Raw genomic sequence first — 15,577 nt, 5'->3', positions numbered from 1 at the left:
ACTCAGGATATTGGTGTTCGTGCGGCTGCTCACATCTTCAACAGGATTGGGTTCGCTATAGCTAGAGGGGTGGGGGCCCAGATTGTATCTCGGCTCCCCACTAATTTCTTATAAATCATTTGACTTTGTAGTTTTTTGTTATAATAATAATAATAATAATAATAATAATAATAATAATAATAATAATAACAACAACGTTGAGTTAGATCTTACAACGACGCTTCGATTGCTTTCCGCTAATTAATCTCCCGAACTTATAATTTTTTTTATTAATTTTTATAATTGAGAGAATTAAAGATTATACGATATTTTTTTTTAATTTTTTTTTTAGAAGTGGAGATTATAAGAGAGTAGGAATTAGAGAATAAGAGAATTAGAGAATAAGAGATTTGAGAATAGATGAGTTGATGAATTGTGAAAAAAAAATGGAGGAAGAAGTGAAGTATTTACAGGAAAAATGATGAATTAGCCGTTAGAGTGGTTGTTGGAATATAGTCGTTTATGGCTGTTGGAAGTTGTGGAAAGTAGCCGTTATGCATGGGCTAGATTGTGCCAGGCGGGCCGCGTGCCATGCTCGCGGGTCGGCCTACGGGCCAAACGACCGTGCCGACCATCGTGCCCGTGCTGATTTATTAAAATTTTGTTCACGGCACGGCCCACGACCCACTGTTAGGCCAGCGTGCCGTGCCGTGCCTATGGCAAGCTCGTATCGAGCTGTGCCACCACCGTGCCGTGCTTGTGCCGTTCGTGGGCCGGCACGGCCCATGCCCACCTCTACTGTTATAATCTCGTTTTACCAAAGCAAAACGGGAGAGACGGTAGAAACGACGAGTTTATGTTCATCAAATAGCAAGTGATACCGAGACAGACTCAGCGAGCACTCATTTTGCACACAGGGTGGAAAGAGAAAGAGAGATCACTCCACTTCACACCGACACTCTCACTCCACATAGTTCGCTGAGATTGCTGGAATCGAAGAAGCTTAATCTTCAGCAGAAAATTCATCTATTCTTTGTTATCATTATTTTCAATTAATTCCCAAGATCTCATCCTTCTTTAATCGATTGTTTGAGTGATCAGAGTAATAGAGAAAAGGAGAATTACAATTAGAATTAGTATTGGGAAATGGCGAATTGGCCTCCTGCAATTCTGCTCTTCGCCCTGTTAATTCCTTTGCTTTTCAATGCCGTTTCCTGTAAAACTCTTAAACGTGATGGTAATTTTCTCTATTTTCTGTGTTTTTATTTTTGGGGTTTGATCTAAAATCCCTAAATTGTTTGATTATTGTTCATTTATGATCATATATATTGGGAATGAATGATTTGTGTTTGATGCCTTTGTAACTGGAAAAAATCCCCTTTTTTGTCATCTGTTTGATCTATTTTGAAAGATAGGGAAAGGGAATTTCTCTTTTTTGGATGATAGGTTATTGTAGATTTTCCATTTTAAGTAGTGGTGATGTTACTGGAAAGATATTGTTACCATTTTTCGAATCAAATTCCGAAATTGTGTTGTTCATTCTGTATGGAAATTGATCTCCTTGTTTGCGTTTGAGGTGTCCCTTTGTATATATCTTGTTTGATTAATTAGGGTTACAATGTTGGAGTTCCGGCTTTGTTTTTATTGATAGATGAAATTTTCCTGTTTTGAGACAAACAATTATCAATGATTCGAGCATCGTAATGTCGATAACATGGATAGATGGTGTGCTTCTGATCCTCCGTTAGTGAATTTGGCAGACCTAAGTTACGGCAAGGTAGGGGGTTAGATGTAAGCTGCTGTATCTATGAACCGGCAAAGATGCTTTCTTAGTCCAAAGGAGCTCCCCAGAATGGACTTTGACTCTTAATTCAAAAGGCACCCCATTTGTATATTTTTTTTTCTAATGTTTGATGTAGGTTTGCTTGGATTCCCCTGGTCTAACTGGGTTTTTTTTTGTTTAGGGTTTCTCGAGTGAGATTTTAACTTACCGAGTTATGTTTTTGCAGTGAAAGCATTGAATGAAATAAAGTCATCGCTTGGATGGAGGGTCGTTTATTCATGGGTTGGTGATGATCCATGTGGAGATGGTGATTTGCCTCCTTGGTCTGGTGTAACATGTTCTGTTCAAGGGGATTATAGAGTTGTTACGGGACTGTATGTCAAACTATCTCCTTCTTTATCAAAATTTTTATTTCTAGGATTATGTAATGTCTCTTATTTTAAATTAATACATAAAGAAAAGTGCTATGCAAAAAAAACACATTTCTTCTTCAATAAAACTGTTTTTTTTTTTTTAGGTTTTTGCATATTTTTACAAATTAAAAGACAGGGAAGAATTGATTTTGGTTTATGATTTGCATTGTTTATTTAACTTGCAGGGAAGTTTACGCTGTGTCAATTGTTGGTCCATTTCCCATTGCTGTTACTAATCTGTTGGATCTTCAGAGGCTGTAAGTGTCTTTAATTCCTTGGTTTACACTATTAGCATTCATAGGTGCTGATGACCTGAAATCCGTTATTTACATAAATATACTTGCATGACAGGGACCTACACAACAATAAGTTGACTGGGCCAATTCCTCCTCAGATTGGACGATTGAAGCGCCTGAAAGTTCTGTATGACCCTTATGTCCTTATTCAATAATTTTGGTTTTTCCATTGTTTTGATATTCTGTGTGTGTGAATTAAAAACTATATGACTTCTAGATAATGGGAAATCTAGTTGAAGTTTTCCCATGATTATTTACGCTGCTGTACATAGTGTAGTTTCTCTCCTCTCTCTTTCTTCTTGTGTGTTGCGGGCAATGTTACTTGGTCTCCTAATACCCCACAAATTATTATAAAAAACACGTGAATTGGTATGCATTGGATTAGTTTCACAAAACCAGATAGCGAATTGCTTTTCTGTATCCATTGCGTGTACCGACATGTACCGTAAACTAGTAACACTTGCAGGCGAAATGAGAACTATTTCTATTAAAGTAGTTTTTGGTGACATTCATGAGAGTCCTTTAAAGTGCTTTGTGGTGGCAATCATTATTTTCTTGTAAAGTGGTTTGTGATTGTGTTTACGCTTTGTTAAAAACTCGGGGGTTCCTTTCAGAGAGTAAAGCTCCAGTTTAAGTAAAACAAAAACAAATTATTTGAAAGAAAGACGTGATGGATGGTATTGGTTTGCTTGTCAAGTTGTAATAAGTTAAGGATCATTAGTATTTTAGATATTTTTTCTTGGGTATGGAGAATTGGAGATGTTGAAGAATATTTCACCCTTCTACAATCTACAAAGACCATAGGAAAAGGGGAGATGAATGGACCCAATGCACACACCCAAGCCACCATTACGGGTCTATACTCGAAGGATGAAACAACTTGAGACACAAGACAAAGAGGGAAAGGACAAGCAGCAACAGGGGTAAAAGGAGGACAGTATGGCAGATGTGGACAAAACTCATTAATGAAACTCTAGGGAGGGAGCAACAAGAGTTTTGCAGAATTGATACTCTGATTGAGTAGTGACAAATGTAATTATTACAAGGTTATCTTTTTGTAGCTTTCTTGATTATATAAGGAGAATTAGTGTAACAAAAGAGAGCATGAGATTGGTGATATATATTTTGTAAGGACGGGACTAGTAGCCTCAAGTTACTAAGGAGAGTGAATAGCCTCAAGCTATCTTTTGTGGAGATCAATGTATAAAAAGGCTCAAGGTGCAATGAAGCGATGAAGGTCTTACTGCGCCTAGGCACGCCTTGGCCGAGCTTCGGTGCGCCTCTTAGAAGTGAGGTGCACAATCTAAAACCATTAATGAAATTTGTCTATGTACGCCCTAGGTGCACCTCTTTGAATGCACCTCACCTAGAGAAAAAAGGCGCTCTATCCTAATTGCCTAGCGCCGAGGCGCGCCTTACAGGAGAGTGTCCTGAATTTTTTTTTCCTATGAAATATCTACTGACATATGAAGGAAAGTAATAGTAGATAAAGGGTGTTGGCTAGTCAAGATGAGGATGCTCCACCAGATGCTTGGTTACCTAATTATACTAGGGTTATGAGCACAAACATGAATGGTGTCTGTTATGGGCTAATGGGCCACATTACCTCAATTGAGGAAAAAATGAAGCAAAGTTTAGAGATTTTGGAACATGTAGTCAAATAGATGTGATGCCTTAATTCTAAGTGAGGAGGTGTAGAATATTCAAGATACTGTTAGGGATGGGGGTACCTAGAAGAATGTGTGGTGTTTAAGTTGGCCTTAAGCCTCTATACAGTGCTTCCCCAAAAAGGGTCCCTGTCCCATAGCTCTTTAAGCTGTACTTTTTGTTATTGTTTTATTCAATAATTGCTTCCTTGTGGTTCTGCCTTTTCTGTTATCATTTTTTACCCTTTACATTGTATATTTAACTTATGCTATCACGATTCTTTTCAATAAGGAATAGTAGTATATGGACACAAAATGGGTGACACCCATTTACAGTTGAAGGACTAACAACCAAAGAATCCCATGTCACTGTCGCCAACTTCAACAATTGAAATAACTTAAAAAACAACCAAATTATTCCCAAGCCAAAGAAACATTGACATTCTTATGTACACAATCATGAAAGAATATCTAACGCTCATAGGAAGCTCTTGGTTCAAATTATACAAAAGATCATGCAGGAGAATTGATGGTGTTAACAAGCTATTGCACTCAAAATCTGCTGACTCCTTTTCTTCCATGTGCATCACTAAATTGCTGCAGAATCCAGACCTCCTAATCCATTTATCCTAAACCTTTTCTCCCAGGTAAACAACACACATCTGACGTGTTATTGTTGAATTGATCAAAACCAAAATAAATTATAAAATCAGTCTCGAAGAAACTATCCAAGGACTACGAAGCAATAGTTGGTCAATTGATTTCTTTTTTACCTTATATTCAGGGTTGATGTACCTACCCACCCAGTTTTTTCTTTTCTTTTTATTTTTTATTTTTTATTTTTTTTATGAGCTTCCTTCATCAAAATCTTCCAAAGAAATAGGCATTAGACAGAGTCTGTGAACTCCATATATTCTCTGCAAGAAAGTCATATTTCTCAATCCCTGCGGGTAAGTTGTGGTACCTGGCGTACCTCCTACTAGAATTAGACATAGTATCACCACCATCATTCCTTTAAACAACAATGCCATCCTCTTCAGGATCAAAATCAACTATGGGCTGCAACTCCAATGGCCTGATAAACCAAAGTTATGATATTCCTGTTCTATTATTATACAGTGTTTAAAGGCAAATCAGGTTAAAATGCTATGAGCTGTGGAGATAGTCTTGGCCTCATTTCTATGATTATATTCATTGTATTTGCTTAGATAATCATCCATTCTCAAACTTGGTGTTTTTGCCTTGTAGGAATCTGCGATGGAATAAGCTGCAGGATGTCCTACCACCTGAAATGGGTGAACTGAAAAGTTTGACTCATTTGTAAGAAATCTTGACTTAAAAAGTACAATTTCTTTATTTGCTGCTGTTTCTTTGTATTTTTTCTGAATGAAAGATGTTAAATTCTACCTCCACAGATATTTGAGCTTTAATAGTTTCAAGGGGGAAATTCCTAGGGAGCTGGCAAATCTTCCTGCACTGCGGTATTTATATTTACATGAAAACCGTTTTGTTGGGCGAATTCCTGCAGAATTGGGCAATCTGCAGAATCTTCGGCATTTGTAAGATTTTATAAGCGAACTATTTGTTTTTTTTTCCCATTCTTTTAATACTGTTTTCTTGATCGGTAATGATGTTACAATCATCACCATTTCAAATTATAATAATTCTCTTCTTTGTAGGGATGTTGGTAACAATCATCTAGTTGGTACAATTAGGGAACTCATACGCATTGAAGGATGCTTTCCTGCCCTTCGTAATCTGTAAGTTATTGTATAGCAGTTGCCTGTATGGCTGTATCATTTGTTTGCATTGTTAACCCCACTAACTTCTTTGACCTGCTGTCTAGCTATCTGAATAATAACTATTTGACTGGAGGAATTCCGGCTCAGCTAGTAAATTTAAGGAACTTGGAGATCTTGTAAGTAACTCCCCCCCCCCCCCCCAAAACCCAAACCCCTTTTTTTTTTTTTTTTGACGAGTTGTACAGTTTATTCTCTTAAGCTGGTTATTTCTCTCTCTTAAATCATACGAGAAATTTATGGTTTGCATTTGTCACAGGCATCTGTCATACAACAAAATGACTGGAATAATTCCATCTGCCCTTGCTCGTCTTCCTAAATTGACATATCTGTAAGTCTCAACTCTTAACTGCCTGTATACAGTGAAATTTGAGCTGCTGAATCCTCTATAATTTAATGCATTGAAATAACTGCAATCTGTTATTGGTCCCTAGTTTAAAAATATAGAAAAGAAATTTTTGGTGTTGATAATCTTTACATGATTTATAAGAATGATCATTGTACACCCTTAATTCAGGATTCCAAAACCAATTTTGTCTGTCTTCTAGTGTGCTTTTAAGCTTAAGGACTCCTAGTACTTTCAAGTTTGGTCATTTGGGGAAGAGTTCAAATTCTAGATCGACTTTTTGGCATGCTGACAAAATTATACTCGAGATCACATGGCTACGCATTGTATCATTTATCAAGCTCTGTAATTTTCAGGTACCTGGATCACAATCAATTTAGTGGGAGAATTCCTGACGCATTCTATAAGCACTCATTCTTGAAAGAAATGTGGGTTCTCTAAACCTTTTGAATCATAGAAACTACATAGTGTATTATAGGGAACCTGTAAGGCTGTAACCATTTGCTTTGTGATGTGTTTATGCAGGTATATTGAAAGCAATGCATTCAGACAAGGCGTAAACCCAATAGGTGTTCACAAAGTACTTGAAGTCTCGGACACAGAGTTCTTGGTCTGATTCAGAAACGCCCCTATTCTTTATCTGTCTCCACATCCCACTCCCTCCACCCCCTCTCCAAACTAAAAAGAAAAGAAAGCTTTTACGGGGAGAGGTGTACTCATTTGAGCTTGAAATTGAATTTTGGTTGAGGCTCCTAAGTGTAGATGAAGAAATTTGCACCCTTGTTTGTAGGTACAGAATGAAAAATGTATGAATGTTAGCCATGATGGCAGCAATTAGCCATTTGTTATTATTAAAGAAATTATAGATACTGATTATATTGATTATATTATTTATGCTATTATTATTTATTATTATCTGTATAATGGCGTTGTTATTATCGTCGATATTTTTTTTTTTTTTTGAAACCTATTATCGTCGATATTGGATATGAAGAAAATTTACTTGTCGTCTGATTGAATTAGCTCTTATCTTTACGAGAAATCTTCAAACAAAACCAACCTAAAATAGATTAGCTCTCAGTTTATGTACCCAGATTCATCTGAACTTTAGGTACATCAATTATATTTTTCTCTTTACCAAAGAAATAATTATGTACTTCTACCGAGGAAGTCCCAATTTTTTTTCTACCGAGGAAGTCCCAATTAAATTACAAAATCGTAAATAAATCAATTAAAATGTTCCGTATCATATTTTTGTCATCTGATTGGATTCCATCCTCAATTCTCTACCCGATCTCCCTAAGTTGGGAGGTTGGAGTGTGAGGATCCTTTTTGGGGAATTCAACACCAAAATATCTCGCATCGGCTAGTCAAAAGCATCGGCTAATTTAATAAAAGGCGTCACAGGAAAGGTGACTCGCGCAGACAGCTGACCCAACTGATTGGTTATTATATCAACACTTGTGGACCTATTTTATTAAAAAGTTACTATATTGATTTATGTATAGTTTTGTCACTTATTTATTAGGGTGATAAACCCTTTTTTTTTTTTTTTTTTTTTTCTCTTTTTCTATTTTTTTCGTAGGATATACATACGAGTATTCTCAACCCTATCCTTTCCTTCAACATTTTTTTGTTGTTTTTTAAAGCAATCTTTTCCTTCATATTTGAGTTTATCTTATTTTTTACTTCAGATTTTCATTTTTACCTTGTCCGTGAAATAACCATATGTACTAAAAGAAATCTAACTATTCAAATAAATTTCAGTTGTCAGCTGCTCTTGTAGCTCAGTTGGTTAGAGCACCCGTTTAGTAAGCGGGAGGTCTTGAGTTCGACTCTCAACAAGAGCAATCCAGCTTTTTTTTTTTTTTTAGGGATTTTCGAGTTTTCATTGCATAGGAAATTAGTTTTTTGTTTTTATTTTATTAACTATATGTCCGTACGATGCACGGTTTGATTGTATTTTTATGCGATAAAATTTATTATTTTTTTCATTGTACGTTGGATATCATTTAATATTTGCTATATATTTAGATATAATTCTCAATGTCAAAAGATAATGTTTTAAATTTAATTAATTTAAACTCTAAAATTTCATTCGTCATATGCGGCACGTGAATTATTTAATTCTAAAAAGAAATCACAAATCTCTTATTTAATTGGCTATAACTAAAGTTTATAATTCTATATGACGCGTTAAAAAATTATAATCCTATTTGGCGCTCTAAAAACTCTGGGAAAAATCTCCCTAATTAATTTTTTTTACAGATTAATATAAATTGTCGAGCACGGTAGCTGTTAATATTCGTTGTACCAGGATGTAGGATATAATCAGTTTATTTGGGATAGATTTATCTTTTCTACAAATTTACTATCATTATGTGTAGAAAACAACACATTTATCCAATCTTTAAGGATAAAATAGATCATCGTCATCTCTAATTAATAATAACATTTCTATCCATAATTTAGCTAATCTAACATCATTAGGTGTCTCCATTATATATACATAGCCATATGCATGTCATCTCGTAACATACAGAAAAAAGAAAAAAGAAAAAAGAAAAAAGAAAGAAAAAAAAAAACCAAGAAATCTGTACAATTCCATTATAATTCCAAATATAATGGAATTGTATAGATCAAGTATTATATACATATTTTCGTTTCTTATAGTAATTAGTTCTAATAAATTATGTCTTGGAATTAGTAATAATGAGGTGAATGAAGTTAAAGTGACAATTAGAGGAGCAACATCAATTGCAAAAACAGATGACAATTTTATATGTGCAACTTTGGATTGGTGGCCTTCAAATAAGTGTAATTATAATCAATGCCCTTGGGGAAAAGCTGGCATTCTCAATCTGGTACGTACCAATTTTTTTTAATTTTATTTTGGGTTTATTAGACAAATTATAATATGTATGAAGAATGAGAATAAATTTGTGTGATGAATTGCAGGATTTGAGAAATAAAGTACTGAATAATGCTGTCAAGGGTACGTATGCTCTCATATTTACCTTCCTAAGTTCTTTCTTTTATCACGTGCTATTAAATCTAGTTAAACTGGTTTTATTATGAATTTTAAAAATATTGACTTTTTAATTTTTTTTATGGAGTATATACTCGTATTAAATTTAGCTAGATTGATTTTATTATGGATTTTAAAAGTATTAACTTTTTATGGAGTATATATTAAATTTAACTAGATTAATTTTATAAATATTGACCATATATTATTAAGCTAATGAATTAAGTATAGAGTATGAATAAATAATTGATAGATTTTGGTCTTAATACATTCGTCTTGATTTTATTTTATTTAATTAATAAATAATATATCACCTTGATATAATGTTACTCCTTATTATTCACAAAATTGCTTTACTATTATTGTCTCTTTGTAATATGTTACGTGAGACTTTAAATTTCAAAACGCGAAGCATACGAAGAATTTTAGTAAATGATGTTCTTTTGTTTGAAACGTGCTCAAAATTATTAATTGTGTGCAGCATTGAGTCCACTAAGATTAAGAGTTGGAGGATCACTACAAGACCAAGTGTTTTACAACGTTAGAAAGCCTACAAGCAAATGCCAGGAGTTTTCCTTGAAGAGTGACGGCATGTTTGGGTTTACCAAGGGTTGCTTGAAAATGCAAAGATGGGATGAGCTTGCTCAGTTTTTCAGTAACAACGGGTAATTATTAATACTTGCATCGTTACATTTATTATCGAATTAACAAGTTCATGGTCTCATATAGTGACCACAAGAAAATAGTCTTGCGTGCACTTATACTACATGTATAACTCTATTTACGTGTTACATTATGAGAATTGATCGAACTTAGTTTAAATTGCTAATTTGCAGGGCCCTAGTAACATTTGGGTTGAATGCCCTCACCGGGAGGGAAAAGGTCAAGGATGATGATCTTTACATAGGAGATTGGAATTATCAAAATGCACAAGATTTTATAAATTACAACATCTTTAAGGGACACAAAATTGACTCTTATGAACTTGGTACGTCGTTGTTTACTTGATATATTTAAGAGTTTTATTTGTTACAAATCTTACTATGAGATTAATATAAGCTACATGATTAATTTTGATGATTTATATTATTATTAGGAAATGAGCTATGTGGAAATGGGGTATCAGGAAGAATAGAGGCTGAGCAATATGCTAAGGATATGGTGGTACTTAAAGAAATAGTCAAAAAATCGTACCCAAATCCGATGACCCGGCCCAAGGTACTGGGTCCAGGAGGTTTCTTTGATGAAAAATGGTTCAGCACCTTCTTACAACAATCAGGACCCAATGTTGTTGATGGTTTAACCCACCACATTTACAATCTTGGTGCTGGTATGTATACTAGCTAGTAATCTAATACAAGTATAAAATTTACTTTACTTGGTTTTTAAACATATTTGTAAAAATTTGTGTTTCTTTGTTTGTGTTTAGGTGTTGATAAGGATCTCATAAACAAGGTTCAAGATCCAAATTTTTTGACCTTAGTAGCTCAAACATACAAAGATGTCTCCAGGGTTGTGGATCGGTTCGGGCTGTGGTCTGAGGCCTGGGTTGGCGAATCCGGTGGAGCGTTTAATAGTGGTGGCAAAAATGTTTCCAACACTTTTGCTGATGGCTATTGGTCTCTTTCCTCATACATTTTTTTCTCATTTTTCTTCATGTTACATGTTATACTTACGTATACATAAATAACATAATAATACATTACAAATGTTTGCACAATATAGTATGTGTCCTGATTTTTGTTTGTTTTTGTGGGAATAGGTACTTGGATCAATTGGGTATGACAGCGTCCTTAAACCATAAGGTCTTCTGTAGACAAACTTTGATCGGAGGGAACTACGGGCTTCTCGACACCACTACCTTCATCCCTAATCCCGACTTTTATGGGTGAGTACTAATTTTTTCCGGTATTTATAGTGGTGATACATACAATATTTTACTTTTGAAATGTTAAGATAATATGACAATTTTATTCAAAAAAATGTTGGTACCACACAAAATCTCGTTTCAGGGCTTTATTGTGGCACCGTTTGATGGGGAGCACTGTACTTGCAACAACTCACACCGGCTCTCCTTATCTAAGGACATATTCCCATTGTTCAAAAACCAAAGTAAGCAATACCAACCTATTAGTGCTTTGATGTGTTGCACTACCTATGTTCGGACTTAAATAAATTACACTATCAACGTGACAACTAATTCCGGACAAAGGGAACCCCATTATTTGTCTACTATTAAGATGTAACTTGTTGGTATTAACTATTTTCTATTTATGCTATTTGCAGCCTGGGGTTACTCTACTGCTCATCAACATGTCAAATTCCACCACTTTCAACGTAGATTTAGTGAATGATCACAACTTATTCCCTGAGCCAAGAATGACAAACACAAGGCCGTGGTTACAAGAACGAGAAGAGTATCATATAACCCCGAAAGATGGGAATATTCGGAGCAACCAGGTTCTTCTTAACGGGAAGTTATTAACGCTAACTCAGACATCGAACATTCCTGAGATGAAGCCTGTGTTTGTGACGACTTTTTCACCTATCAAGATTGCACCTCATTCATTTGTTTTTGTTACCATTAGGAACTTACAAGCGCCTGCATGTAATAGTTTCTATGATTTTTTTAATGTGAACAATTAAATTAAATAAAGCAATAACAACATTCTCCTTCAATTCTTCTGAAATTTTCGATCTCTAGAAACAAATTTTCTGATTTCTACAGAGGACAGAATGACGAAGAACACAAAAGAAAGAAAGGAGCTTACGTACAGCTTCATAAAAAATAGCCTTTTTATTTACTGCTTGTGTAGTTGTGTCATGTATACATACAGATGGAAGTAAAGAATGAATTTAAATCCAACTACTACAAGTAAAAGAATGGAAAGAATGAACGGAATTTCAACCTCTAACAACAGTGGAAAAATTACAGAATGAATATTATAAAGATCAATTACAGAAGGAAGGAAACTGAGGTTACTGATCTAAAATCACTTATTAAGTAGATGGCGAGTACGCTGGTTAGCCCCTTTCACCCTGGAGTTCAACTCGTCCATGTCAGAGTCAAGATGATCAAGTGCTTTGTTTTGCCTGCAATCCAAACACCCATCAGAACATTCAAAGGCGAGTAGCACAAAACAAGCTAGGTAGAAGTTAAAGTAATGCAAGTAATAAGGCAAGAAGAAAAGACAGCCTCCAGACTTCTTATCAAAATCAAAGGTGGCAAAGAAAAACTTACTTGTCGTGTTCAGAACCCATGTCCGCTGCCATACCCTTTAGATCACCCAGAATATTACTTAAATCTGAAAGAGCATCATCTTGCTTTTCCTTCTCCAACTAATCACATAAATACACAAGAACAAAAATATTTAAATCAAGAATCAAGCTAAAAGCCTAAAAGTAGATACTTCTGATAATTTGATCAAAAGACTAGTGCTATGTCATAAGAAATATTACAGACCTCAACTTTCTGCATGGTTGCTGATTGTCCAGAAGGTGGTGTCTTATTACTTGGCTTTCCTTTTGGTACAGGAGCAATCTTTAACTTTTCTTTCTGCTCTTTTGTTGCACTTTTGGATGGTACATCTGACAAAATAATGAACAAAATATCCATTACACAGCTACATAATTTGTATTTGGGGTCAAAAGAGATGAGCAAAACATAAAAAGAGATGAATTAAACTAAATACGTAAGAGGTGAAAGAGAACCTGGTGACATTAACGGCCCTGTTATGCTACGAGTTTTCTTTGGCTTCCATGTCTTGGAGAACATTCCCCCAAGACTGTTAAGCAGCTTTTCTCCCTGAGTAAATCATGTCAAAAGAACAAACATGTCCCTTCATTCCATCAGAGTAATTCATTGGATGAAGTGATATTATTCAAATGCTTGTGTATCAATCTACTGAGCCTTATACACATGATCATCTACAAAAACTATGGCTAAATGGTGTTGAAATAACTGTAGCATATTGCACGATAGAACTCAAGAGGAATCTACAATGGAACAACATACAAAAAAATGCACAACTATATCCATTATCCTGCATTGCCATACAAACATCTAATTTGGCTGAAGTAGTGGCATGCCAACATAATATGCTTACTATTTTAATATATGACCATGCTGTACGATTCCAAGTTTATTAGTCCCCAAAATTTACATTTCTACTTATACATTCAACCAAGGGGCACAATGTTGCATAAATTTCTTCTATTTAAGTTGCATTCACACCATTGATAAACCCGAAATCAATATTCCTAATAGTTTCTTAACATCACACGGAAAGTACAAAGTCAAAACACGAATACTCTACCCTCTTAACATCACACACCCAACAACTTATTCATCCATATAAATTATCCCCTAGGCCATAGCTCACAAAATCAACAACTAACAAACATACATCGCGAAAATCAAATTATTGAAGCCCCTTATAAACTTGCAACCTGTGTCCATTTCCATACATTGTTCTAACACAAAGAACCACATTAACATCATAAGAAGCAAATTAAAGATATACCTTACTCAAATCCTGGTCAATACCGACAGCCATCTCGTGAGTCCTATGAATTTGCTCGCCTTGTTGATGCAAGGTTTCTAAGTGTTTTAGTAGCATCCTCCCTAATATCCTCAGCAATCTTAAGACAATTGTTGACAGACTTAGTTGTCTCTTCAGCCTTATTAACTGCATATCCCTCAAGCTCCTGCATGGACTTGTTCTCCAGGCTGTCATTAAGGTCTTGAGAGACCAATATAGGCTCAGACGATGTTCGCCTCGATCGGAGGCCTGATTCAGCATCAAGATGTGCAGGACTAGCTGCAGTTGATGCTGAACCTTTTTTCCTAAACCCAAACATTGTTGAAATTTTCTGTCTAAAGGTATTTTTCTAGGAATTCAAACTGTACACCCTGAAAATTTCAAACCCTAACATCAATAATCTAGATTGGAAATTTGTATAGTAATTAAAATTAGGTAAATGATTAATTACAATGCATTTCTATATGCTTTAATTCAATTCATAGTAATATCAACAATAATAACACGAATATAAATTCATCAAACTCGGATAATAAACAATTCCATTGGTCAATTAATCCATAATTCTAGATGCATAATTGATATTCAAACATAGACAAATAATACTCGTACATCAATTCAAGGGAAAAACGATAAATTTACCTGAAAATTAACAAGAAAATACAAGAAAACCAGAAAATCGAAATAATGTACCTGAAAATTCCACGATATTCGAAGTGGGTTTAAAATGTAGGTGATTAAATGGTACAAGAATTACGAAGAAAAAAATTTAGGGTAAAATCAAATTTTAGGAGAGGGGAAAATTGAGGAAAAGGGAAATTTCAACGCAATGAAGAGAGAGAAAGAGAGGGGTGGGTAAAATTAGAGAGATAGAGCGAGAAAATTGAGAAATGGTGGGAATGAAAAGATGATTGGCGCTCCAGAAACAGAGCCAGAACAATATTTTCCCCTCCTTTGACATTTCGACCGTTATATCGTGCTTAACATATTTTGGGTCAACCATCAACTCTATTTCTTTTCTTTCTCCTCCTTATCTCGCTATCCAGATTTATTTGTCACATTATTTTGTTTACTCGCTTTTTCATAGAATTATTTATATCTACCAATACATTATTATAAATAGTTCATAGCTTATAAAAATTACTGAATTTTTTTTAACAACAAGCATATTTGGTTTTAAATTTTTTAAAAATTGGCTTAGCAAAACTAATTTGCTTGGGCATGCTAATTGCCTTTTCAAGCTCCAATGGTCAAGCTAGCAGGTAAAGATTATTTAATATTTTCAATCAAATTTCTAGCTACAACCATTAGAGTTGCTCTAATGACCTTAAATCAAATGTGGTTTACATTAATTGTGCTTTATGAAAATGATGGAATTTCTAGGCCTATTGATAGAATAAGAGACTAAGGGTTAGAAATGCTTTTTTATTTTTATTTTTGCAAGTATTTCATTTTATTATAGGTGAGATTGAGACTCGTGAGAGTGACATGATGTCACTATTCCTCATAATCATTTATGGAAATTTTTAAGAAAAAGAGAAGTGAAATTCTTTCTCCAAGATAAAAACAAAATTAGAATATTATTTTGAATTTTTGATGGTAGTCATAATATTATTGGAAGATCTCGCATTGGGATTTTGGAGGACCGGTTTATTTATTGATTCAATATGATTCTAGTTAGCATAATTGATAATTTATCCGGATCTTGTATCTTCGAATTTCCGGTCTTTATGAAGGTCTACGTCT

The 15,577-nt window shown here is 34.6% G+C and overlaps 2 protein-coding genes, 1 non-coding gene and 1 pseudogene across 3 annotated transcripts; 3 read left to right on the top strand and 1 right to left on the bottom strand.

The window, feature by feature from the left end:
* The first annotated feature begins 359 nt into the window (after positions 1–359).
* Positions 360–7,138, top strand: LOC110686142 (probable leucine-rich repeat receptor-like protein kinase At1g35710). The gene is made up of 11 exons (XM_021862726.1): positions 360–1,216; positions 1,989–2,136; positions 2,361–2,432; positions 2,527–2,598; positions 5,366–5,437; positions 5,533–5,676; positions 5,797–5,877; positions 5,964–6,035; positions 6,176–6,247; positions 6,619–6,690; positions 6,788–7,138. Exons 1-11 carry the CDS (start codon positions 1,126–1,128, stop codon positions 6,876–6,878), a joined length of 987 nt encoding a protein of 328 aa, XP_021718418.1. The 5' UTR covers positions 360–1,125; the 3' UTR covers positions 6,879–7,138.
* Positions 7,139–8,038: 900 nt separating this feature from the next.
* On the top strand, positions 8,039–8,112 carry TRNAT-AGU. Its single transcript has one exon. It is a non-coding gene; the product is annotated as a tRNA-Thr (tRNA).
* A 511-nt stretch (positions 8,113–8,623) lies between these two features.
* Positions 8,624–11,958, top strand: LOC110685651 (heparanase-like protein 1). The gene is made up of 9 exons (XM_021862185.1): positions 8,624–9,126; positions 9,221–9,257; positions 9,772–9,955; positions 10,127–10,278; positions 10,387–10,620; positions 10,720–10,909; positions 11,053–11,178; positions 11,303–11,402; positions 11,577–11,958. The coding sequence occupies exons 1-9, from the start codon at positions 8,887–8,889 to the stop codon at positions 11,934–11,936; spliced, it is 1,623 nt and encodes a 540-aa protein (XP_021717877.1). The 5' UTR covers positions 8,624–8,886; the 3' UTR covers positions 11,937–11,958.
* Positions 11,959–12,072: 114 nt separating this feature from the next.
* LOC110685650 lies at positions 12,073–14,804 on the bottom strand (annotated as a pseudogene).
* Positions 14,805–15,577: the final 773 nt, after the last annotated feature.

The sequence above is a fragment of the Chenopodium quinoa genome, unplaced genomic scaffold, assembly GCF_001683475.1.
Source record: "Chenopodium quinoa cultivar QQ74 unplaced genomic scaffold, ASM168347v1, whole genome shotgun sequence".
NCBI lineage: Eukaryota > Viridiplantae > Streptophyta > Magnoliopsida > Caryophyllales > Amaranthaceae > Chenopodium > Chenopodium quinoa.
The sequence above is the reverse complement of the archived record's forward strand: the minus strand, read 5'-3'. Positions and strand labels throughout refer to the sequence as shown.